General features: G+C 40.8%; 1 protein-coding gene across 2 annotated transcripts in view; it reads left to right on the top strand.

The window, feature by feature from the left end:
- ARFGEF2 (ADP ribosylation factor guanine nucleotide exchange factor 2) overlaps positions 1 to 24,942 on the top strand; it is a 55,749-nt gene that overhangs the window by 5,636 nt on the left and 25,171 nt on the right. Inside the window, exons 2-16 of one of the 2 annotated variants that reach the window (XM_065414824.1) lie at positions 6,048 to 6,078; positions 10,758 to 10,881; positions 12,215 to 12,361; positions 13,211 to 13,390; positions 14,388 to 14,600; positions 15,561 to 15,630; positions 16,338 to 16,345; positions 16,959 to 17,099; positions 18,137 to 18,267; positions 18,874 to 19,108; positions 19,403 to 19,502; positions 19,804 to 19,943; positions 22,153 to 22,261; positions 23,334 to 23,535; positions 24,770 to 24,881. In XM_065414824.1, the coding sequence (XP_065270896.1) occupies positions 6,048 to 6,078; positions 10,758 to 10,881; positions 12,215 to 12,361; positions 13,211 to 13,390; positions 14,388 to 14,600; positions 15,561 to 15,630; positions 16,338 to 16,345; positions 16,959 to 17,099; positions 18,137 to 18,267; positions 18,874 to 19,108; positions 19,403 to 19,502; positions 19,804 to 19,943; positions 22,153 to 22,261; positions 23,334 to 23,535; positions 24,770 to 24,881 (1,943 nt within the window). Of the gene's footprint in view, positions 1 to 6,047; positions 6,079 to 10,757; positions 10,882 to 12,214; positions 12,362 to 13,210; positions 13,391 to 14,387; positions 14,601 to 15,560; positions 15,631 to 16,337; positions 16,346 to 16,947; positions 17,100 to 18,136; positions 18,268 to 18,873; positions 19,109 to 19,402; positions 19,503 to 19,803; positions 19,944 to 22,152; positions 22,262 to 23,333; positions 23,536 to 24,769; positions 24,882 to 24,942 lie in introns of both variants that reach the window. The other variant, XM_065414823.1, reaches the window with a different exon arrangement.

The raw sequence follows: 24,942 nt of genomic DNA, 5'->3' as shown, positions 1-24,942 counted from the left end.
TTGCCGACCCCTGGATTAGATTTACTGGTGCCATATGCCAGCTATCTCTCTAGTACGGCTTGATCAAACTATGCAGAATTGAAGCTTTAATAGTTTTGAAATAAAGTTTGTAGTCCTAATAGTTGCAAAGAAAATCACTTGAGGCAGACTGCCTGATTCTGCAAATAAAAACAGCTCAGAGAAATGTGAAAATGCACTGTTCATTGAAGCCTAACATAACTGAAATCTCTTCATTAAGTGTTACTGCTGATTACATCATAGAAAGATTCAGTTGTTTTGGGATTGTGGGCAGAGCTTAATTCCACTTTCCCTGCCTAGTCTGACTTTTGGACCTCAGCGTTTTGAACAAATAAAATATGTCTAGCAAAATGCCAATATGTTAAGCAAATTATTCCTATCCTCAAAGTGTAGTGTATGTGAAGAACATTCTACTGTAGTGATATAGGTTCAGGCCACCATGCAATAAGGGCAAACAGATGGTTTATCAACATGTTGCCTTTATTAACTATGCAGTAACAATTTTATTAAATTATTTCCCGTTTATTTCAGCTTCCAGCACAACTTGTAGAGTCCTCTTAAGGTAGCTTTGCCTGTTCAGTCACTATACTCAGCATTCCCATCACTGTGGCATCTAGACCGCAAAAGCAACAATCTTGTCTTTTATGGATAAATTTGACTACTCCCTGTTTCTTCTTGAGTTAGTCTTTGGCCTGGTCTACACTACGACTTTAATTCGGATTTAGCTGCTTTAATTCGAATTAACGCTTGACCCGTCCACACAACGAAGCCCTTTAATTCGATTTCTGTACTCCTCCTCAACGAGAGGAGTAGCGTCAAAATCGGTATTGTTAATCCGAATTAAGGTTAGTGTGGCCGCAATTCGAAGTTATTGGCAATTCAATGTTATTGGCTACCCACAATGCAACGCTCTGGAAATCGATGCTACTACGGTAGCTTGGACGCACACCACCGAATTAATGGTGCCTAGTGTGGCCGAATACATTCGAATTTATAAAATCGGTTTCCTAAATTCGAATTATATAAATTCGGATTAATCCTGTAGTGTAGACATACCCTTTGTTACCTGACATTATTTGCCAAAATACAAAGGAATCCATCTGGTTCAGCTTTTCTCTTCTGTCTTTTATTCTATGAAGGTGGATTGCAGATACCTTTTTTCTGACATTTCAAGATTTTTAAAGCATGGGGGGTGGGATTTTGTTAAAAAATAGTGTCTCCTTCAATGGATCTGCACCCTCTATGTATTTGGATTCATATTGTCTTGTTTTTGTGACCAAAAATAATTTTATTTCTGTTAACAGTGCAGAATCAGCAGAGCTTAGGGAGAGTGGGAAGGATTCTATTCTAGCTTGTTTGTCTGTAGCAGAACTGCTAGATTCTGGAATTAAAATGTAGCTATTGCTAGTGATGCATGTCCCATAAAGCAAACAATTTGGCTCTTGGGTTCCAGCCTGGATTTGCAGGGCTAGTAGTTAAAAATCCGTTTTCTTTGTAAACCGCTCAGTTATGTCAAAAGAGCTGCTCCCTGCATACTTTATCCCTGATGAAGTAATGCTCAGGAAGTTTGGTTGTAATCTTACTGTTTCAACCCATTTAAAGGGCTAAAATAGTAGAAGCCTTTCTCTTTTCTTTTTTTTTAGAGGCCACGATTCTGGACTGACTTTTTTCTGCTCCACTCCCCCAAGAGTATACTGTGGCATAGTCCATCTTTTGAAAGAAGTAGGTTTGTCTTGGGCTGTTGCCAGTAGCATCTTGTGAGTTTGCCAGAAAAAGAAATTAATGTTATACATTATGTTCTCACCTTGACATTAGGCAAAACTCTTGATGTGGAGTATGTCCTGGAATGGTTTTTAAACTCACAAGCTTGAGTTGCGAAACTTCTATAGCCTGTATTCCATGGAATTTTGCATAAGGGGATGCTGTCATGCCACAGAGAGTCCAACATTTAACTCTTCTTGCCCAATAGTGCTTTACAGAAAACGAATGAAGCCACACAGCATGCTTGTGATGTGCTAGTACTATCACTATTTTACAGATGATGTAACTGTGGTAGAGCAATTAAATGAATGGCCCAAATTTCCACGGTGAGTCAGTCTCAGACCCGGAAGTGGAATTTAGCTAACCTTTCTCTTGATCCTAGAATGTCTCTGGACACTTCCTGAATGGGTCCTGCCATGCTTTAAATCTTGAGCTGAGGGGACTGTCATAATATTAGGCAGCTGAATTTACTTTAAATCTTGTGTTTTAAAGCTTTTGCTTGCTCTTCTGCATTATCCTTGAACCAGAATGCCTTATGCAATGACTGGTGATAATAGATCTCAAATCATCAGCTCAAAAGTTCTGGAAAAATGTATAGACTTGTATATTCAGTGAGTATTGGTGTACAGGATTTTAATACTAAAACTATGTGGATATTAACCTTGCATCAGAATTGTGATGGGGAAACAGCTAGTGTATGATTCATAATGAGTGTATTTTGAGCCTTGAGGACTGAGAAGCAAGGTAGCTTCCCTTGCTATCTGATGGAATACAGGAAGTCGCTAAGGCCAGTTCTATTCAGTTGGAAACGTCGTTTTTCATCGGTCTGCAAACTTCAGTCTGGTATCTGATGCAGCATTAGAGAGGAAAACAGACAGCTCTGATCCATTTAAACAAAATTGATTACATGCAAGATAAACCAATTTAGTGGGGGAAGGAAACTCAAACAAATGATTTGAACTATGTGAGAGATTGAGGGCTTATTTACATGGGGAAGTTATTTCCATAATAAGGTAGGGTGTGAATTTAAAGTACTATAGCTAAGGTTACGTTTTAGTCACGGGTATTTTTAGTAAAAGTCATGGACAGGTCACAGGCAGTAAACAAAAATTCACAGCTCGTAACCTATGCATGACTTTTTTACTATATACCCCTAACTAAAACTTGGGCCGAGGGGCTGCAGGTGCTCGGGGGTGCCCTAGGAGCTGCAGGGACATGCTGGTGGGAGCCAGGGACTCCCCCCAGTTAAGTGCCTCCCCCCCCCCGCTCCCAACCCTCTGCCCCAGCCTTGAGCCCCCTCCCACACCCAAACCGCTGCTGCTGGCCCATGAGCTGCACGGTTTGGGCAGCCCCTGAGCCAGCAGTGGCCGCTGGAGAAGTCATGGAGGTCACGGAATCTGTGACAGACACGCAGCCTTAACTACAGCTATTGTGAAGTAACTCCCCATGTAGACACTTATTTCACAATAAGAATGTCTTTGTAGATGTAAACTAAACTGGAAAGAGGGAATCTTCTTCTGAGAATACGAGTTACACGGGGAGTTATTCTGGAATGGCTAGGCTGGTTAAATTCCTCGCATAACCAAGCCCTTGCATTACCTGCTGTTTGAGCCAAGAAATGGTTAGCCTAAGCAGTAGGAGATAAGCCTAGTTGTGTAAGAGTGATAGTGAGCAGTTTACATACAAGCATGACTGTTTCAGAGAATGATTAACTCTGTGTAATTCTAACAAAATAAAAAGATTAGTTTTTAAACAGCTGAAAGGAAGACTTAGCTGCAAAGTTCTTTTATGACAAAATGAGCATTAATGACCTCTACCAAACTCAGTGACCACATGAGATCTGTCTCCCCCTGCCCCACCACCTGGGGCTGCTGCCATAGTTTCATCTGGTAGACTATATAACCCAGCCCAATCTCTACCCCATCTCTCTGATACATGCTTATCTTTACTAATACGAGTGATCTCATTGAAGCCAATAGGACTATTCATGTGAGTAAAGTTAGTTTAATCAACACAGAGTATTGTTTATCTGGCTTTTGATAGCACTAGAAGGAGAAGTCACCACCAGTTATAAACCATTTGTTTTTCATTCTGAAATTTAAGATCTGATCAGCAAGCAATCATTTCTTATAATTGAAAACTTTGCAAAAATACTGCTTACAGCTATGTCAGGTCTACACTGAAACCTGTTTGACAGGACCACTCAGCAGTCATCTCATAATAAAACTCTGAATTTCTATAGTTCCTGCCATCCAGGGAGCTCAACACATTATATACATTAAGCTACACTGCCCACCTGTATCTCAACAAACCACATAGAAACAGGATAGTTAGCCATAACATACTATGGGTCTCATTACATGCTTTTCAAGATCTTGCACTTCATTAACTTGAAGGATGTTACTCAATCTTGCTGCTGCCTCTGATGCTATTGTGTGCAGAATAGGTAGCATGTTGTCCAAAGAGTTCAGTCTGTTCTTGTGCCATTGCTCATTGCTGGAGTCTGTCCCTTCCCTTCCCTTCTTTTAATCGCTGAACACATTGACCTGTAGTAGTGTGATATGGAAAGATAAGTGTGGTATTAGGAATCGAAGGTCCCAAGTTCCAATTCTGGCTCTGTCACTAACTGATCTTATGCAGGTCACTTCCTCTCTCTTCCATCTCCTCATGTGTAAAATGGGGATAATAGCACTAATTCACTTACCTTCTTGACAGGCGCACTGGGGATTCATTCTTGTAATGTGCTGTGTATAAATGCTAGATATATGTAAGGGATGTATAGTTGTCTGAAACACTGAAAGTTACTGTACCAGTCAAAAGCATCTCTTGTTTAGCTGTGGTGTGTTTTTACAATGAGATTCTGCAGCAAGTCCCCCATCTTGGTCTAGTACAAATGTTAGAGAAAACCAGGTAGAAGCTTCTCCCTCCCCACCACTCCCACCCCAGCCTCAGTGACTGCTTTTTGTTTACCCTAGCACTTCTCGGAAGTGTGAGAAATGTCTAAAGTTTGGGTGGACAAAGCCCAGTTGTGGGTCAAATTCTAGGGAGGCTAAGTGAGCATGAGGGGTTGTTTAGAAAGGAGTTGGAATGAGAAGGAGCTGTTGAGTATGTAATATTATTCAGAACTGTGGCACTGAGACACGGACACACGCTACAGAAACAGTGGGAGGAGGAAGGATCTAAGATTTAGAAAACGTCAATGTCTTTTTCTATAAAATGAGTCTAATACCACCTGGAGAGTTGGGAGGCCCAACTAGGTTGTTAAAGCATTTTGAGATCTTTGGATAGAGAGCACCATAGAAGTTCAAAATGTAGTTCTGGAATAATAATCTATCAATTGTAACGCGCCATTGGTGCCACAGTGTCACCAATACACGGTGACACGGTAACAAGTCTTGATAAATAAACAGATCCATGGAAATATGTATCCTGGGCTACTTGACAAAGGTTGGAGCGATGGCACCCAAGATTCATAATATTAACATGATGCTGGAGGGGTCCATTGGAGAAATATATCTGACACCACAGAGATGCATCACTATTTAAGCATGGTGTTTTACAGACAACTACAGGCTCCAAGTGAAGGAGGTGTGATGATAGCGTTTGAGTCCTGGAATGCTCATAGGAGCTCTTTGCGTTCCTCCATTCACTTACTATTCCTTGCATAACAGAACTCCTGAGAATGAGCAAAGTTATTAGGATACTCAGGTGACACCAAAGTCATCTGAATTTGTGCACATCTAGTCCAAGGCTAATGACACTCCTCCAAAGGTGGTTTTGAAGAGCAAGTACAGACTGAATTGCCCATCGTCCAGGATTATCACTTGAAACAAGTTAAGATACCGACAGTATCCTGTCTGGGAGTTATATGAGTATAAGGCTGCCATCCACAGCTAGTGAAAATTAGGTCACCGTTAAAGTACTGGGATCTTAGATTATTGTGTTCTGATTTCACTGAGAGTGTGGCATAAAGGCTAAGGTAACATTTGCCGTGTGTACTTCTGATTGGTGATGTTTGTTGTATTGACACTCCTGAAAATTTACTGTATTTAAAAAGTTCTGCTGTTAATGTACATCCAAGCAGATTTATTTATGTTTGGAAGCTTTGTTTAATATACAACAGAAGGAATAGCAGATACTAATGATATATAACTTCTAGTTTGAGACTAGTTTACTTCATGACAACTGGCATGTAAATTCAGAAGGTGTAATCATTTCTGTTGAATGTTGTGGTATCTTCATTGTTCTGCCTTTTCTTTTTTTCCTAGATGAAATAAAAGCAGATCTAGAAAAACAAAGGTAAGTTCTTAATACAATTTATAGCAACCTCTCTTGCTGCTATTTGTCAAAGATTGCACAGTAGTGAGTGTGCAAGTATCTGAGCAGCAATTTTTGCAAAGTACGAACAAGCTTGCTTATTGGGGAGAGTTTGAATAGCTTTGGTACTGTCTGTGTAAGGAAACGTGTGTATGTGGAGAGTACTAATTATGTAATGCTCGTGGTTGTGGGTAATCAAGCCGTAACTGCCAGCACATTTCATTACAGATAACTGCCACATTTCTGAAGGATGCCAATTTTTCACTTCCTTTTGTTAACTAGGTTTGTCTCTTAATAGTCATGACTTAACCATATTTGTTCATAGAAAATCCTAGTCTCTTCTTTTTATGGTTATTTTGTGTTCAATAATGCATGTTTTTAGTTGTTTTGATCACAAATGCTGGTCTGCGATCACATTTAATTAGCTACAGGTCAGCCAAGTCACTGGATTTCTTTCCGACATTAGCAACTCTGTGAATCAGTGTTATTACATTATATCTATTTTTGTGTGTTTCTCTGTCTCTGGGATGGTATACTATTAATCTGAGTATCTTAATGGGAAAATATTTACGTTCTATGCATCCCCCAGTGTGTTAGGATGGTGTTTTGGAGTTGGATGGGGATAAGCTGACAAATGGTAATGTTCTAAAACTTAATAAAGCGGAATCTAATAAAATATTTAAGCAATACTGTACCTAAATTGTTAGTAAAAGCTAGAGATGGCTTTCGTGGAAGAAAGTAAGAGTGTGTGTGCGCGCTTAAGATCTAAATGCAAAATTAAAAGTACTTCCCAAAAGATTCTTACATTTCTTGGGGTATAGGGAGGGGGAATTCAGGACCAACAGAAGATATTTGAGTCTGAGACTGATCTTCCCCTAGTCGCATCATACTTAATTGTATTTCCTTTAGAAATGAAGTTTCAGTATGAACATCAAAATATAATCTGAGGGCTGTAGTTTTTCCCTTTGAATTAAGAGCAGATTTATGGCCGTATAAAAATTCAGTAGTCATTTGAATCTGTGAATCACAAACTGAGTGGAAAATTGGAGAGATTAATTGTCAAGGCCTATTTTCTTGTTAATGCTAAGAGAAGCTACACTTAGTGAAACACTCTGAGAGGAGTAAAGAGCATGATGAAAAGCACTACTAATTCCTAAATGGATAAATGGCAGTTAAAATTTATTTGCACACTTGAGTCCTAATCTTCAGCTAGTATATATGTCATAGTTTCACAGATTTACATCCTTGGTGTCTGTCTGTAAATCCAGTTTCCAAAATCGTCACTGGCTTCTCCTCTCGCTCTGCTACCTACCAAGAATAAAAATGTCCATCTCAGTCTCAATATTTGTTTTCAGATTGCCAGTTTGGAAATACAAGGAATTCATAAAGGTCTCTTAAAAAAAATTTGCAAACACATGGCCTGCTGGCCAGTGACTGAAAACTTCTCCATTTATTAGCATTTTCACTTCTCATAATGTTGCTTGTTACTTAAAATATTTTAAGTCAAGTCACCAGTTCCCCAGAAAGCTTCACATGGTCTCTATAGAGCTACTCTCCGTTATCACCAAGATTGTAGAATTGTAAGACTGGAAGGGACTTCGAGAGGTCTTCTAGTCCAGTCCCCTGCACTCAAGGCAGGACTAAGTATTATCTCTAGACCATCCCTGACAGGTGTTTGTCTAACCTGCTCTTAAAAATCTCAAATGATGGACATTCTACAACTCCCCGGGGCAATTTATTCCAGTGCTTAACCATCCTGACAGGAAATTTTTCCTAATGTCCAACATAAACTGCCATTGTTGCAATTTAAGTCAATTGCTTCTTGTCCTATCCTCAGAGGTTAAGGAGAACAATTTTTCTCCCTCGTCTTGTAACAACCTTTTATGTACTTGAAAACTATTGTCATGTCCCGTTCTCTCCCTCCCTCCCCCCCCCCCCCAGTCTTCTCTTCTCCATACTAAACAAACCCAATTATTTCAATCTTCCCTCATAAGTCACATTTTCTAGACCTTTAATCATGTTTGTTGCTCTTCTCTGGCCTTTCTCCAATTTGTCCACATCTTTCCTGAAATGTGGTGCCCAGAACTGGACACTATACTCCAGTTGAGACCTAATCAGCGCGGAGTAGAGCGGAAGAATTACTTCTCATGTCTTGCTTACAACACTCCTGCTAATACAGCCCAGAATTATGTTTGAATTTTTTGCAATATGGTTACACTATTGACTCATGTAGCTTGTGCTCCACTATGACCCCCAGATCCCTTTCCACAGTACTCTTTCCTAGGCAGTCATTTCCCATTTTGTATGTGTGCAACTGATTTGTTCCTTCCTAAGTGGAGTACTTTGTATTAGTCTTTGTTGAAGTTCATCTTATTTATTCCAGACCATTTCTCCAATTTATCCAGATAACTTTGAATTTTATTCCTATCCTCTAAAGCACTTGCAACCCCCTCCCAGGTATTGTCCACAAACTTTATAAATATACTCTCTATGCCATTATCTAAATAATTGATGAAGATATTGAACAGAACTGGACCCAGGACTGATTCCTGCAGCACCCCACTCAGTGTGCCCTTCCGGCATGACACTGAACCACTGATAACTACTTTGTGGGAACGGTTTTGCAACCAGTTGTGCATCCACCTTATACAGTAACTCCTTGCTTAACGTTGTAGTGATGTTCCTGAAAAATACAACTTTAAGTGAAACAATGTTAAGCAAATCCAATTTTCCCCATAAGAATTAATGTAAATTGGGGGTCTTAGGTTCCAGGGAAATTTTTTCTCCACACAAAAGACTCTGTGTGAGAGAGAGAGAGATGTGCACACACACACAGTATAAGTTTTAAACAATTTAATACTGTGCACAGCAATGATGATTGTGAAGCTTGGTTGAGGTGGTGGAGGAAGAGGGTGGGATATTTCCCAGGGAATGCCTTACTGCTAAATGATGAAGTAGCACTCGGCTGAGCCCTCAAGGGTTAACACCTTGTTAATGTAGCCTCACATTCTATAATGCAGCACAAATGGAGGGAGGAAACACAGCATGGCAGAGAGAGACAGAGAAACACACCGCGTGTGAGAGACAAGCATTGCCCCTTTAAATACGGTGACCCCACTCTAAGTACACTGCCTTTTTAAGTAAATCAGCAAGTTGAGACAGCAGCTGCTGCCAGCAAGCTCCCTCTGTCCTGAGCCCTGTCCTGTCCCCCCCCTGCTCTGTGGAGATGAGGATCAGGAGCTGGGGGAGGGGGACACCCTGACATCAGCACCCCTCTTCTCCCCCCCACCCCCACCCCGCCGCACAGCAAGCAGGAGGTTCCCGGGAGCAGCTCCAAGGCAGAGGGCAGGAGCAGCACAGGTCAGTGGGGGGAGGCACAGCTGAACTGCCAGGCAATTGATAGCCTGCTGGGTGGTGCTGCACAGGGAACTTAGGGGAGCTGATGGGGGGGCTGCCGGTCCACCCTGGTTCCAAGCCCCCACCAGCTAGCTCCAACGGGCTGCTCTTTCTGCAGGCAGTGGACAAAGCAGGCAGCTGCCAAACAATGTTATAAGGGAGCATTGCACAACTTTAAATGAGCATGTTCCCTGATTGATCAGCAACGTAACAACAAAACAAGGTTAACAGAGACAACGTTAAGTGAGGAGTTACCGTAGTAGCGCCATCTAGCTTGTATTTCTCTAGTTTGTTAATGAGAAGGTGATGCAAGACAGTATCAGAAGCCTTACTAAAGTCAAGATATACCACCTCTACTGCTGCTTCTCTCCCCCCCCCCCCGCGCGCAGCTTGTTACTCTGTCAAAAAAGGCTATTAGGTTGGTTTGACATGATTTGTTCTTGACAAATCCAAGCTGACGGTTACTTATCACCTTAATATCTTCTAGGTGTCTGCAAGTTGATAGCTTAATTATTTGCTTCACTATCTTTTTGGGTACTGAAGTTAAACTGACTGGTCTGTAATTCCCTGGGTTGTGCTTATTCCCCTTTTTATAGATTGGCACTATATTTGCCCTGTGGAATCTCACGGGTCTTTCATGACTTTTCGAAGATAATTGCTAATGGCTCAGATATCTCCTCAGTCAGCTCCTTTATTCTAGGATGTATTTCATCAGGCCCTGGTGATTTGAAAACAGTAATTTTTAACTTCCCTATTTTAGCCTCTGAGCCTACCTCATTTTCACTGGCATTCATTAAGAGATTTCCAATTGCAACTAAACTTTTTGGTGAAAACTGAAACAAAAAAGTCATTTAGCACTTCTGCCATTTCCACATTTTCTGTTATTGTTTTCCCCCCTCAATGAGATCAATTGTTGAATTAGTGGGCCTGGTTTTTCTCTTACTTGTACTAGTGTAAATGGAGAGTAATTCCATTGAAACCACAATGGCTTAAAATAATATAGGTGAAAGGAGAATCTGACTGTATGCTATTTGTGAGGAGGGATGTATCAAAATGAATAGCTGTAATAAAAGAAAAGCTGAAGTTGGATTTTAAAGCAGATTGAGTCTTCAGGGTTTTAAAATGTATTCAGTTTTGTGGGGAGAAACTTGCATCCCTTTTACATGCTGCTGTGCGCCACTTATATCTGCTTTAATTTTGAAGAGGGTGAAAATGTAGTAGAAGTTTTCAGAACACAAGCAATAATTTTTTTCCTCTTAAACTAGGCAAGGCACTGTCTCTCCACCAAAAGCAAACTTCATCGAAGCAGATAAGTATTTCCTTCCATTTGAGCTGGCCTGCCAATCAAAGTCCCCCCGCATCGTCAGTACTTCACTAGACTGCTTGCAGGTAAGTATTCTGTTTAAACGGGAATAGCGTGAGGTATTATGGGCAAAATTGCAGGTCTAAAATCTTGTCCTTTTATTAGTAATCGTGACAGTGAAGGAGTGAATTTAGCCAGAACATGTACAATTGCTCTGACAAAAACCATTCTGTATTTACTCCTGCTGGAATTCTGTGCCACTGCACAGTGGAGGATTAATGTTTTCTGCAAAATTTTATCTCCACCACCTCTCCCAGCACTCCTGCCGGCCGTCAGTCCCGGGCGGCTGGGGTGCCGGGAGTGTGATTATATTGTGTTGTTTTGTCAAAGAAACACATAATTTTTCAGAATTTTAAAATACTGTGCACAGAATTTTTAATTTTTTGGTGCAGAATTTCCCCAGGAGTAATTTATATATGTAAATCACACAAAATAGGGCTTTGCAAAACTTGGCTGAAAAATCTTGCTGTGATCTGAAAGCTTGTCCCCAAAAGATCCTTTTCAGCTGCTTTTCTTGAAGCAGTTTTTGAACTAAATAAGCATATGTCAGCTTTAGCTTTTCAGGCACTTCACCATTTTACATAACGTGATAAAGCATTCTCTATAAAGATTTGTAGGTGGAACCTAGTATCAGGAGGTAGCCGTGTTAGTCTGTATCTACAAAAACAACAAGGAGTCTGGTGGCACCTTATAGAATCTGTTAGTCTTTAAGGTGCCACCAGACTCCTTGTTGTTTTTGTTAAGGTGGAAACTAGCATTCCTAATGGGGCCATTGTAGTAAACCCTTAAACTGCCTTGTAGCACCAACTTGAAGTCAGTTGGAGTTTTGGGTGCAGGATCAGGGCCTCTGATTATTGTCCATTTTTTATCAGCTGTTTCTAATAATTTAAAATGGGCTTTTTCAGGAATTTCACTATTTAAGCAGACTTGGTCTTTCTGGGGTGTTAAAAATAACTCCAAAAACCAAAACTTGTTTGTTATAGCAGAAAATTTTGCTAATGCACATTTGTATTCTATTGACTATAATATGGACTGGCATGCAGTCTTTTTATGATGGCATTTTGTATCTACCTGCTCATTGCTGGTACAAAGCTTGCAAAGGAGACATTAGGCTGTTTAACTTGGAAAAATGTTTGGTTTCTTTAAAGCTTTAGTTGTCTGACGTATGGACAATCCAAGCATACATGTGACTCAGTCTGGTCTGGCTCATTTTTGTGCTGTCAGCAAAGTTGAACATTGTCTTGTAGGAGGCTGTAATTGGTTAGGAGAACCGTATACAAAAATCTTTTCCTGCGCTGTATTGCAGGTGTCTTGTAACTGACAATGTGTAATGCTCTAATCTCTATTCTCTCCACTTAGAAACTCATTGCATATGGACATATCACTGGCAATGCTCCAGATAGTGGAGCTCCTGGAAAGCGCCTGATTGACCGGATAGTTGAGACCGTTTGCAATTGCTTTCAGGGTCCTCAAACAGATGAGGGAGTGCAGTTACAAATAATTAAGGTATTTCAGTTCACTATTTTCTAAGGTTCATTTTAGGAATTTGTTTGCTTAATGGAAAACTCTTTCCATCTTGTATGTTATGCTGCAGCAATAGAATTCCTAAATCTGAAAGCCTGTTTAAGGGCCAATTTCTTCACCTGCTTATACTTTATGCAGTCTCATTGATTTCAATGGGGTTTTCAAAGGGTGTAAACTGGTAAGGAATGGGGACTATAAATCTATTTCTTTTGATAAAAATTAAAACAAATTGATCAGCAATTGCTTGAGACTATAAAATTAGAGGCATATGTCGGTGGCTCAGTAGATATTAGTCCACCATACACTGTGCTCAAAAGATCTGGCATGCTATAGTAGCATCACTAGTCTGGTTTTGGTCCAGGAATATTAGGGTATTGCAGGTGAGAGCAGAAGTTTGCTTGGTGGAAATCTAATAATTTGATGCCGAAAGTTAAAGCTTCCATTGGTCAAAGAAAGGAATCTGTGACTGATTGTGAAGGTGGAGAGAGTCCTTATTTTCATTACAATATGTCGTCTTCGATGCAGACATTGACATACTTTTAAAATAACTGCATGGAATAAATCGTTTGATATCTCCAATCTCTACAAATTTCAGCTATAAAATCATAGGGTTAGAAGAGATTGTAAGGGTTTGTTGTGTAAACTTCCTCCAATCTAATTTTGATTTCAAAGAAATAGTCTTATAAAGGTAGATTGGAGTAGACGTGTATTCCATAACAAAGCCACAGCCTACTTTATTTACATGTGTAAATCTTCTAAAATATGGTTGTTCCTACTTATTTAGATTTCCATTTTACTGTGTGTGTGTAATGGTGTTTTGGTTTTTTTTAGGCTCTTCTTACTGCTGTGACATCTCCATATATAGAAATTCATGAAGGAACCATCCTTCAGACTGTTAGAACCTGTTACAACATCTATCTAGCCAGTAAAAATCTCATTAATCAGACTACTGCCAAGGCTACCCTCACTCAGATGCTGAATGTTATTTTCACCCGGATGGAGAATCAAGCTGTATGTCATTATTGCTTTTACCAATCCATCTTCTTTAATGTTTAGCCTTGAAAAATGAACACGCTACTCTACCTTTTTTTTTATTTTATTTTTTGTGTGCTGTTGTGATACAATATCTCTTGCTCGGTAGTAAAGAAAATCTGGGCCAAATTCTGATTTGAAATGTGTTACTGGTATCAGAATTTGACCCTGTAACTTATGCTTAACAGAGCTGCATAAAGAAATGGGGACACACTCTAGAATAAAGCTCCCTCCCCCTGACCACTACGAAAGGACTTTTCATTCTGGATTTGCCCTCGGAGAAATTGTACTCTTTTAAATGTCAAGAAAACGCAGCTCTATTAATCTTTGCAAATCAAATACCATACATGCAGGCATACTTACAAAAATGTTTGATTTGATCTTCAAAATAAAGCAATTCATTGCACAAACAAAGCATAGAGGAGACTTTAGACAAATGCAGATGTAACTTTTATTAAACATGATTAGTGAATGAACTCAGTAATAGTCAACATTTGAAAGTAAGGGAAAAACAGGGCTCAAATTTGAAGGGGGTTATGTTTATGCAAAGCTAATCTGTCAAGTGTAATAGAGCAGCTTGAATAAAATTTAAGATGAAAAATCCACAAAGCTTGTAGCTAGAGCAGAAAGATTGGTTTCTAATTAAATCTAATAGCCATTAAAGCAGGGGTAGTGACTAGGCAGAGCGAGGGCCAAATCCAGACCACCAAACACTTTTGAACAGACCCCGAAATCTTTTTATTTACTTATCATTATTGGGGGTTTTTTATTATTATTATTTTTCTTCTCTGGAGGCTGTACCTTGACCAAGAAATTTGGACCTGGACAAAAAATAATTTGACTACCTCTGTCTTAAAGTGTGAACTTGTATATATTCTTGGTGTATTTCACGGTCTGATGCTTAAGTTATGTGTTAAACTTCTCTTTGCTCTATTATGGGGTGTTTTTGGAGAAATAGTATTACCTTGTTTTTTAGATACAAGAGGCCAGAGAATTAGAAAAACCAAATCAACTAAAATCCCAGTCTCCCATGATTCAGGATGTGGCAGGATCTCCGAAGATTAATCTACTGCGACACGGCCAACAGGAAGGGAAACCCTCAACCCCTGAAAAAACAGATTTAACAAATGGCGAGCCTGAGAGAACCGAAAATGCAGACCAAAAGCCAGAAAGAGAACGGACTCCTTCAGTCTCCGGTAAATAAGATCATGTTGCTTGTGCTGACTTACCCCTGTGGGCAACTCTTTTTACTGTAATTCTAAGTATATCCCTATACATTCTTTATTCTCCCATCTTTTTTTTTTTTTTAATGGCTCGTTAAATCATGAAAATAACACTGCCTTTCTTTTGGCAATCAGGTCTGTCTCCCCTCTCCGCCCTCCTATTCTCTACTTTGGAGCACAACCCACCATGGCTCTAATTTCTTGGTGTGAAAAAGCATGATCATGTTAGGGAAGTTGTTGAAATGGGGGGTTTAGTTCGCATAAGTGCAAGTCTTATCTAGCTCTGTAACTGCCAAGACAAATATTCTAGGATAATGCATTTACAGCATTTATCTTGCACACTTGTCAGTGAAAGTGGATAGATATCCTTGGGACTCAAACATTTTCTTTACCAAAGTGTAACCACTTTGAAATGAGTGAAATGTTATTCTTGAACTATTTGGTAATATAAAATCTGTGTGTGCAGGGTTGTGCTGGATTTTGACCTTGTTGTTTTCAGTTGGGGGGTCAATGGGGTCGGGGGAGGAATGGAGAAGGTGAGGTAAGGTGTCTTGAAACAGAGCTAAAGCTAGTTGAAAGTCCTAGGGGGGGAAAATAGTATGTGAACGTCTACTTCAAAGATTTTCATAATGCTACACACAAGGGTCAGAATTAAGGCTGCCTCCATTCGGGCATTTCTTAATCTTTGCTTGACTTTCATACTTAATGTTCTTTACTGTAGGTATTTCGTTTTATTCGGTAAAATAGTACTACTAACACATTTGTGCTTATTCAGTAATATTTGACTGTAGTAAACAAAATGTAGTGTTACCTAAATAGTGTGGTGGGGTGTGTGTATAAAATGCCTTTAAAAGAAAACACTAAATTGCACTATTCTTCTTACCTCCCCCACCAAAAATCCTATTTCTTGGCATATTTAATCAGAGGAAACCACTGATGGAGGCAAGGAAATGGTTACAGCCATCCTGGAGGATGTGGTCATATCAGCTGTTAAAGGTAAAACTTTCATATCGGAAGAAACTTTCCCAAGTAAACATATATATTTATACAGCTTTTGCCTTGTGCTTTTAGAAGTATGGAATGCCTTTTTCCTTAAGAATTTATTTTGAGATCCACAGATGTTGTCGAGCCTACTAAGGCCTGTAATAGGAACACTGTCAATACCCTCCCATGTACAAAGGCCTGTAATAGGAACACTGTCAATACCCTCCCATGTACAGTAACTCATTTAAAGTCGTCCCAGTTAACATTGTTTCGTTGTTACGTTGCTGATCAATTAGGGAACGTGCTCGTTTAAAGTTGTGTAATGCTCCCTTATAACGTTGTTTGGCAGCTGCCTGCTTTGTCTGCTGCTTGCAGGAAGAGCAGCCCGTTGCAACTAGCTGGTGGGGGCTTGGAATCAGGGTGGACCAGCAGCCCCCCTATCAGCTCCCAGTCCCCCTATCAGCTCCCCTAAGTTCCCTGTGCAGCAGCTGCCCAGCAGGCTAGCAATTGCAGCTGTTCCTCCCCCCACTGTTCCTCCCTCCCTCCTGCCCTCTGCCTTGGAGCTGCTCCCCGAGACGACTCCTTGCTCTGTGGGGGGAGGGGGAAAGGAAGAGGGGGGCTAATGTCAGGGTGCCCCCCTGCTCCTGCACCCCGCTTACCCCATCTTCCATAGAGCAGCAGGGCGACACACCAGGGCTCAGGACGGAGGGAGCTTGCAGCAGCTGAGGTCTCAGCAAGTTGATCTAATTAACAAGGCAGTGTACTTAAAGGGGAAATGCACAAATCTCCCTCCATTTCTGCTGCCTTGTAGAGTGAGAGAGTTAACCCTTGAGGGCTCAACCAATTGCTAGTTCATTATTTATCAGTAAGGGAAATATCCCACCCTCCGACTCCTCCACCTCAACCAAGCTTCACAATCATCATCACTGTGTACCAGTATTAAATTGTTTAAAACTTTGTGTGTGTGTATATATATATATATATATATATATGTCTTTTTGTCTGGTGAAAAAAATTTCCCTGGACCCTAACCCCCTCATTTTACATTAATTCTTATGGGGAAATCGGATTTGCTTAACATCGTTTCGCTTAAAGTCGCCTTTTTCAGGAACATAACTACAACATTAAGTGAGGAGTTACTGTATCACAGTAACCCTTCCTCTGGCTGAAGCTGAGACAAGCTCCCTCTAGCTGATTAGTGCTGCTCTTGTCCATCAACCACAAGTGTCACCTGTGCACCCTAAGAATTTGTATGACATTGATATTTTAGTGAGTTTATTATTGCAAGTATTTATTTGGGCTTTTCGTCTATTTTTTTATTTATTTAAGTGGTTGAAGAGAAGCATGTTGCAGCTGAAACAGCTACTCACCCATCTGAATTAGAAGCAGTGGATCTTGCCCCTGCTGGTGGTATTAATGAAAATGTACAAACGAATGGAATTCCAGATGACAGACAGTCGGTCTCCTCCACGGATAATCTGGTAAAAACAAAACCCCCACACTCTTGATTTTCTTTTGGGGGAAAAAGATAAATCAGAAAGTGTGCAAAAGGACAGCATTTGGTATTTAAAATTAGGTGTGGAACAGTATGTTCTTAATTTTTGCTTTGCTACCTGAAAGTTTGCATTATCAGAGCATGAAAGTAAGATCAGATTGCATTGTTTTCATGTGAGTGCTGTGGTCTGAATAGTGATAAAATAGTCTCATTCCTGAATCCCTGTAGATATTGGTGAATCTACATAGTTAGTCTGTCTCAATACCTGGATCCTAGTGGCTTTCAGTTTTTCATCTGAAAGTTTGGAATTACTTCTTTTTGATAGGTAACTTGGAAAAACAACCCTTTCAAATTTATGGTGAGTTAGAAGGGGCTGTAAGAATAAAAACTATTAAGTGCCCTTACTTATATTACTAGCATCTTAGGGATTGTCTAAATGAACACGTAGTTCATGTCAGTCTGGGCTGTAAATATACCACACACTAGTTTGCCGTGCATGGTGTCCATGTAGACCCTGGTGGCCCACTCTAAAAGTTCCCTAGTGTGCTTTGATCTACTCCAGGGAACTTCCAGTGCGTAGCAGCAGTGTCCACACAGACACTTAGTGACTAGCTGGCTGTGCAGAGTAGATTTATGCCCCAACTTGCCACAAACTAAGTGTTTATATAGCCAAACCCTTAGATTATTGAAACTGAGAGTTTAAAAAAGTCTAATTTACTCTGTTTGCGTGGTCTTTTACATTTCTCACACTGAACAGTGTAAGCAAATTAGTTTCACTTTTGGGGGGTGTTGCATCATGATGCTGCTTTGGTTATGAACACTGCAGACAGATGACTTTGTTCTTTAAACACAGATTCCACTGGAACTTAAAAATAAATCATTGCGTTCCTGCTAGCTTGTGTAAAGATGACTTTTGCTGGACTTAAATTTGTGGCTAAACTTGACTTTTCGGTGACTCTTTAATTTTTTCACCTTATCAGTTGTTTTAATGAAGATTTGATGTGGTGGTTCTTTGCTCATTAGGAAACAGATGTACCTGGATCTCAGTCAGCTGCCAAATTCTCCCATATCCTGCAGAAAGATGCCTTCCTTGTGTTCCGGTCACTGTGCAAGCTTTCGATGAAACCACTTGGTGATGGACCACCAGATCCCAAGTAATGAGATTATATTTACTGAGTTGTATGCTCTTCAGATAGCTATTTTTAGGAACAAAGGGAATCAGATTGTCTAGGTACTTCATAGTACAGCCTTGGTCATCCAGAACTCCCAATTACGCCCCTGTTTTGAATACATTGAGAGTTCTCTTTGCATTGAAAATTCCCTGTATGCAAACCTTCTTACTTGGATAAACCAAATAGCAGAGGGATGCAGTACTGCAGGAAACCATTATGCTGTAGTTCATGTGGTCTCAACAAAAGTTGCCTTAGATGTAGTATCTCTGCAGATCTGTAGAAAGAACTCCTTCTGCAGTTTGAATCCTATGCTTTTATGCAACCAGTAGGACTAACTGACCCCATCCCATGGGTTTCAAGCATCTAATATTCTCTAGAAGGAGAAGAATCTCCAAGGTAAGAAGGTTGCTCTTCCCTAGCATTCTCAGCGGAGAAGTTAAGCAAGCTGTTATCTCCGAAATGAACTGAGCTAGTGCTCATTTCACTTGGCCTCAAGAGTCACTGTGACTTATACACGTGTGTGTGTGTGAGAGAGAGAGATGAAAGTAACCTGTTTTCTTAACGATAGTCTTCTGCTTTCTTCCCCAGATCCCATGAGTTGCGTTCTAAGATAGTGTCCCTCCAGCTGCTTCTCTCCGTATTGCAGAATGCTGGTGGAGTATTCAGGACACATGAAATGTTCATCAATGCAATCAAGCAATATCTTTGTGTAGCATTATCTAAAAACGGGGTCTCTTCTGTTCCTGATGTCTTTGAGCTATCTCTTGCCATCTTTCTCACACTGCTTTCAAACTTTAAGACCCATTTAAAAATGCAGATTGAGGTAAGAGTGCTTTATCTTCATTTTTACCTACAAAATGTTCTGTCAACTCAATACATTTTACTAATAATGCAAAGCAAAGCACAGCACAATACTTTAAAAATTGCTGCTTCAAAATTTTGCTTTCTTTGCACCTTGAAGTACTACCTCCTTTACAAATTGGATATGCATGAGATGAAGACTCTCTTCCAAGTGAAATTACTGTGTACAAATGAATGTGCTCATTTAGCATATTTTTTTAAGTTCTTCAGTAGGAAACTGCAGACGTTGTATCTTTGTCTCATTTGCTGTGCACAGGTGTTTTTCAAAGAGATCTTCCTGAATATTTTGGAGACCTCCTCAAGTTCTTTTGAGCACAAATGGATGGTGATTCAGACCTTGACTAGAATTTGTGCAGGTATTTAGTTATAAAAGTTACCTGTTCTTCACAATGTAGAAATAACTTTCCTTTTGGTTTGACAATGATCTGGAAATACTGAAGGCAGCTAATATCAGAGTAGTGGTAGCTTTAAGTGAGTGTCCTAAGAGAAGCATTTGTCTTTTAATTCAAAATATTTTAATCAAGAAATGATGCATAAAATAACTGCTCTGATATCATGGTGATGAACATGTTTTAAAAAACATACTTAGATTCTTTCCACCTATTTTTAAGTTCTATATCTTTGAATTCTAATACTCTGATTTTTCTCATTTTTAAGATGCTCAGTGTGTGGTGGATATTTATGTTAACTACGACTGTGATTTAAATGCTGCTAATATTTTTGAACGCCTTGTAAATGACTTGTCTAAAATCGCTCAGGGACGGAGTGGACATGAGTTGGGAATGACACCTCTGCAGGTAAGAGCAACAACATTGGAAATAATATAGCTCTGCTTTTCCCTTCAGTGCCGCCTCCTTTAAATAATGAGTACCACTTAGTTCGGGGTGGGCAAAATACGGCCCGCGGGCTGGATCTGGCCTGCCAGCTGTTTTTAATCTGGCCCTTGAGCTCCCGCTGGGGAGCGGGGTCGGGGCTTGCCCTGCTCCAGCGCTCCAGACGGGGAGCAGAGTCGGGGGCCGCTCCACGTGGCTCCCGGAAGCAACGGCATGGCCACCCTCCGGCTTCTATGCATAGAGGCAGCCAGAGGGCTCCGCTCTGCATGCTGCCCCCACCCCAAGTGTCCCCTGCAGCTCCCATTGGCCAGAAGCCGCACCCAATGGGAGCTGCAGAGGCAACGCCTGCAGACAGGGCAGCATGCAGAGCCGCCTGGCCGCACCTCCGCGTCGGAGCCGGAGGTGGGACATGCCGCTGCTTCTGGGAGCTGCTTGAGCTGCTGTAAGTGCCGCCTGCAGCCCTGAGCCTCTCCCTGTGCCCCAACCCGCTGCCCCTTCCTTGATCCTCCTCCCACCCTCCAAACCCCTCGATCCCAGCCCGGAGCACCCTCCTGCACCCCAAACCCCCCAGCCCCACCCCAGAGCCAGCACCCCTTCCCGCACCCCTGCCCTGATCCCCCTCCGGTCCTCTGAATCCTTTGGTTCCAGCCCGGACCACCCTCCTACACCCCAAACTCCTCATCCCCAGAGCCTGCACCCCCCAGCTGGAGCCGTCACACCCCAGCCCGGAGTCCCCTCCCGCACCCTGAACTCCTCATTTCTCACCCCATCCCCAATTTTGTGAGCATTCATGGCCCGCCATACAATTTCTGTTCCCAGATGTGGCCCTCGGGCCAAAACGTTTGCCCACCCCTGACTTAGTTTTTACTTGTATAGTGTGCAACGCAGCTAGATTGGTTTTATTGAGAGTCACCTATGACTGTCACCGGGGAGGTAGTCCTGTTGTTTCATCTCCTAGTGAATTTAGTTGGTTGAATGCCCAATGATAATACTTTATTATACATGTTCAGGCCACTCTTTTGTTGGGAGTGCTAAGGGAGAGCTAACACTTTTCATGATTTGAGGCTTCTCCCTACTTCATCACTCATGTGACTGAGTCATCTGATTTCCTTCTGTGGCTTACCCCAAGAGCAGTAACATTCTGGGTTACAGTACTTGCATTGTGTGGAATCCATGGTTTTGACATCACCTCTTTATCACAAGCTGTGTTTTTTCCCCCTCTTTAAAATGGCACTCTCCTAGCCGTAGAAAATGATGGGGCTTAACATTCGTTCTTCAGCAAGTGCCATACTATCCTTCCAATATTGACCCTGAGCTATGGTCATCTCTTGCTTGCTAACAGTAGTGCTGAAAGCAAATTCTAGGGACCACTCATTGGTATTCTTCACGTTGGAGCTGAACACACCTCTCCCCCACAGTCACAGATCCATTAACACCATCCCCCTGCAATCCCCTTGTTGGCCAGGGAATGAAACTGACTGAGGATTTATAGCTTGGTTGCCTGCCTGTCAAGGTAATGCAGTGCAGCTCACTTACTGGGATGCACCTATTTGCTTTTATTTGGAGAGGGTCTGAATTGTAAATCCTTTTGCAGCTATTAGTAGTAGCATTTAGAAAATTTGAATGTTGTTTACAACAATATTTCTTGCAATTACAAGGATTAAAAATTGGTGATCCCTGATCCAGGACTTACTATAGACAGACCTGGGCCAATGTCAATAAAACATTGCTAGATCAAAGAACTGAAGTAGCTCTGTATTCTTGCCTTAGTCTCTTCTTCCATTCTTTGAAGTCATAGTAACAGCAGGGAAACAGTCCACTTTACCCCTGGAAACACTGCTTTATCAATAGTTGCATATAATATGGCTCTCCAACTAAAACTGTTTCAAGCTTAAAAAACCCCACAAGCTGTCATTACTGGTGTCTAAAGCCAACAGCAGTGCTGTACATCAGAACAGCTCTCCTCTACTATTAAGTCTCTCTGAGGTGAGTTTGTTTCGTAAGTTTTTTACGGGTGTGATTTAACTAGAGAGAGAGAGAGAATTTGTTGGCTTGTTCTCTTCCTGCTTTAGATGTATTTTGTCTCAGCACAGAAATTCTAAATTTTAGTATCTAGGACTTGAGCTGTCCAGTACAGTGTGATTAATTTTTTTTTCTTATTTCTTTTCTGCAGGAGCTCAGCCTGCGGAAAAAAGGTCTAGAATGTTTGGTTTCTATTTTAAAGTGCATGGTCGAATGGAGCAAAGACCTGTATGTGAACCCTAACCATCAGGCCAGTCTTGGTGAGATTCTCCCTCCCCACCCCCCAGCAGTAGAAAAATGCATTAAAATGTGGATGACAGCCCAAATGTGTGTCCAACAAATAAATAAATGTATGTAACTTTATGTACACCTTTTTGCTGCTGTTATAACACTAGCAAGTGTGCTGTGTGTGTTTCCATAGGAAACCAATAGAGGTACCTGCCCTGAAGAGCTTACAATCTAGATAATGGACTTGACAAAACACTCTGAATGAGGAGGATGGGGAAACAGAGCATTGGTTACAGAAATAGGATTTTGTGGCTATTTGGTTAAGCATAAAGTCCTATTTCAGTAAACCATGTCCTCCTTCTTCTGCTTCCCATTCCTGGTGTGTGATCCTCACTTCTCTGGCAGATCCACTGACAAGGTTGTAAGCTACTTGAGACATGGATTTTTTTTTTTTTTTTTTTTTTTTTTTTTTTTTAACAGCTAGCAAAACTTGTGGGAGCTTTAAGATAAAAAATACAGTGTACTTGGTAGACTGAGGAATATCAAAGCTCTATGAAAAGTAACGTGTCTTGTCTACAAACTGATAGTTCCCAGTGAACATGGGGAAAGATGCCTGTTTACAGATATTTCTTTTTCTGTTTAAAAGCTGAGGTTCTAGGAGTTGAGCAGGAGACTGAACAGGATAATTCTTATGTGCACTAATAGTGTCTGTAGGCCCCAGGAATTCAAATAGAGTTTTAAAAAAACCGCACATGAGGTGGGGCCCTCATATTGAGTAGTGTGCTAGCCAGCTCTCCCCCGATCACTTAGGTGGTGAAACTGGTGCTATTGTAAGTAGCAATAGCTGTTCTTCTGCACCCTGCACACCCTTCTTTAGTAGGCGGAGGCGCAGAGATCTTTCCTCCACTCTTCTCCCTCACTGCTTCAGGAAAGTGGCATGGGGCATAAGATGCCCCTAATGATTAAATGTTTGGTGGCTGTTTGCTGGAGAGAGAGGGGATGGATGGTTTAAAAGGAGTGTGTGTGTTCAAATGCTCCTTGGGGGCATGTTGGCTTTTCTCACTAATCATTCTTATGCTTCTTGTACTCTTCACCTACCTGCAGGTCCAGATAGGCCTTCAGATCAGGAAATGGGTGAAGGTAAATGTTTGGAGACTGGAAGAAGACGGAGTAGTGTGAGTTCCTTGGATTCGACGGTGTCCTCAGGAATTGGAAGCACTGGCATCCAGACTGCTGTCCCTGATGATCCTGAGCAATTTGAGGTCATCAAGCAACAAAAAGAGATAATTGAACATGGGATAGAATTGTAAGTGGATTGGCAAGGAAATAAAGGATAACTAGCGTGAATGTCTGTCGGATGCATCTTCACTGTAGTCACTATGTATTATAGGAACTGTGTTTGTTCAGTTTAAAGGGACACTTGTCATAATAAAGTAGCACTGACAACTAAAAATTACACTTATTTCTGAAAACCTTTGTCTACTCTTGTCACAAGCTAACTCCTGAGGGGTATGTCTGCGGCTGACCTGGCTCAGCTGACTTGGCCTTCGGGGCTAAAAAGCACAGTGGAGCCCAAACGTCTACACTGCAGTTTTAAGCCTTGCAGCCCGAGCCCATGTGCCTGAGTCAGTTGCTCTGGGTTCTGAGACTTTGCACCAAGGGGGTTTTATTGCAGTGTAGATGTCCCCGAAGTCTACTGTAACTAAAAGGAATTGGGGGATGATTTTGTTCACTCTGTGCTCTTGACACAACTTTTGTGGCGGTCTCCTTTTAGGCCGACTCAGCCACAAAGGAGGGGAAACTTGTAAATTGCAAATTACTAATTGGTTTGGAGCAGGTGTAATATCAGACTTCTCTTTCATTCAAAAAAATGGTTAGACTTCAAGTTGGCAATGACCCTTTCAAATTGCTATATTAAAAATATTAGTTGTATTACTAATAATATTAAATGAAAACTGAATTCTGCAAGTGCTTTCGCCTTTCGTGCTGCCTGTGTTACACACACACAACTGGGAGAATAAAATGATTGGTCCAATTACATTTGTCTTATAATCACTTAAAAAAAATTAAATTATCCTAGATATTGCTATGCTTCAAATGCTGTAGAAGTATGTTTCTTTTAAAAACATCCAAACACGCGCACAAACCTCCTTAAAACTGTTTTTATTTTATGAAAAAGCTTCTATTAATAGCATTTGGAAAAATCAGTTTTTTTTATTAAACCTAAATCCTCTTGACATCCTTAATTCTAAAATAGTGGTCTTTGAATATACCACATAATACGCAGGATGGGATGTCTAGTGTTACCTAGCTAACGTATTAATCTCCTCCCTCCTCCCCAAATTTCCAGACGTCTTTTCTTAACTATTCACCTTTAAGGTGGAAGTAACGTCATTTTTAAATACCTTCCTTTTGTAAGAGCTCTGCAGATGCAAGTAAACTTTATGCACCATAGTGTCTTGGGAAATGATATTCCAGGTGTAAGCTATAACTTTTCTGCCTCTCATTTAATTTTTTTTATATTCTGTCTGTATGAATAGATTTAACAAAAAGTCAAAAAGAGGAATACAGTATCTTCAAGAACAGGGCATGCTTGGCACTACAACAGAAGACATTGCACAGTTTCTGCACCAAGAGGAACGTCTGTGTTTTGTAAGACTGAATGCTACTTAAGCGATTCATTTGTTTTATGAAGATATTCCTTCCCTCTCCC

This window comes from Emys orbicularis, chromosome 12 (assembly GCF_028017835.1).
Source record: "Emys orbicularis isolate rEmyOrb1 chromosome 12, rEmyOrb1.hap1, whole genome shotgun sequence".
NCBI classification, from domain to species: Eukaryota; Metazoa; Chordata; order Testudines; family Emydidae; genus Emys; species Emys orbicularis.
This window is presented reverse-complemented; position numbering and strand designations above follow the sequence as displayed.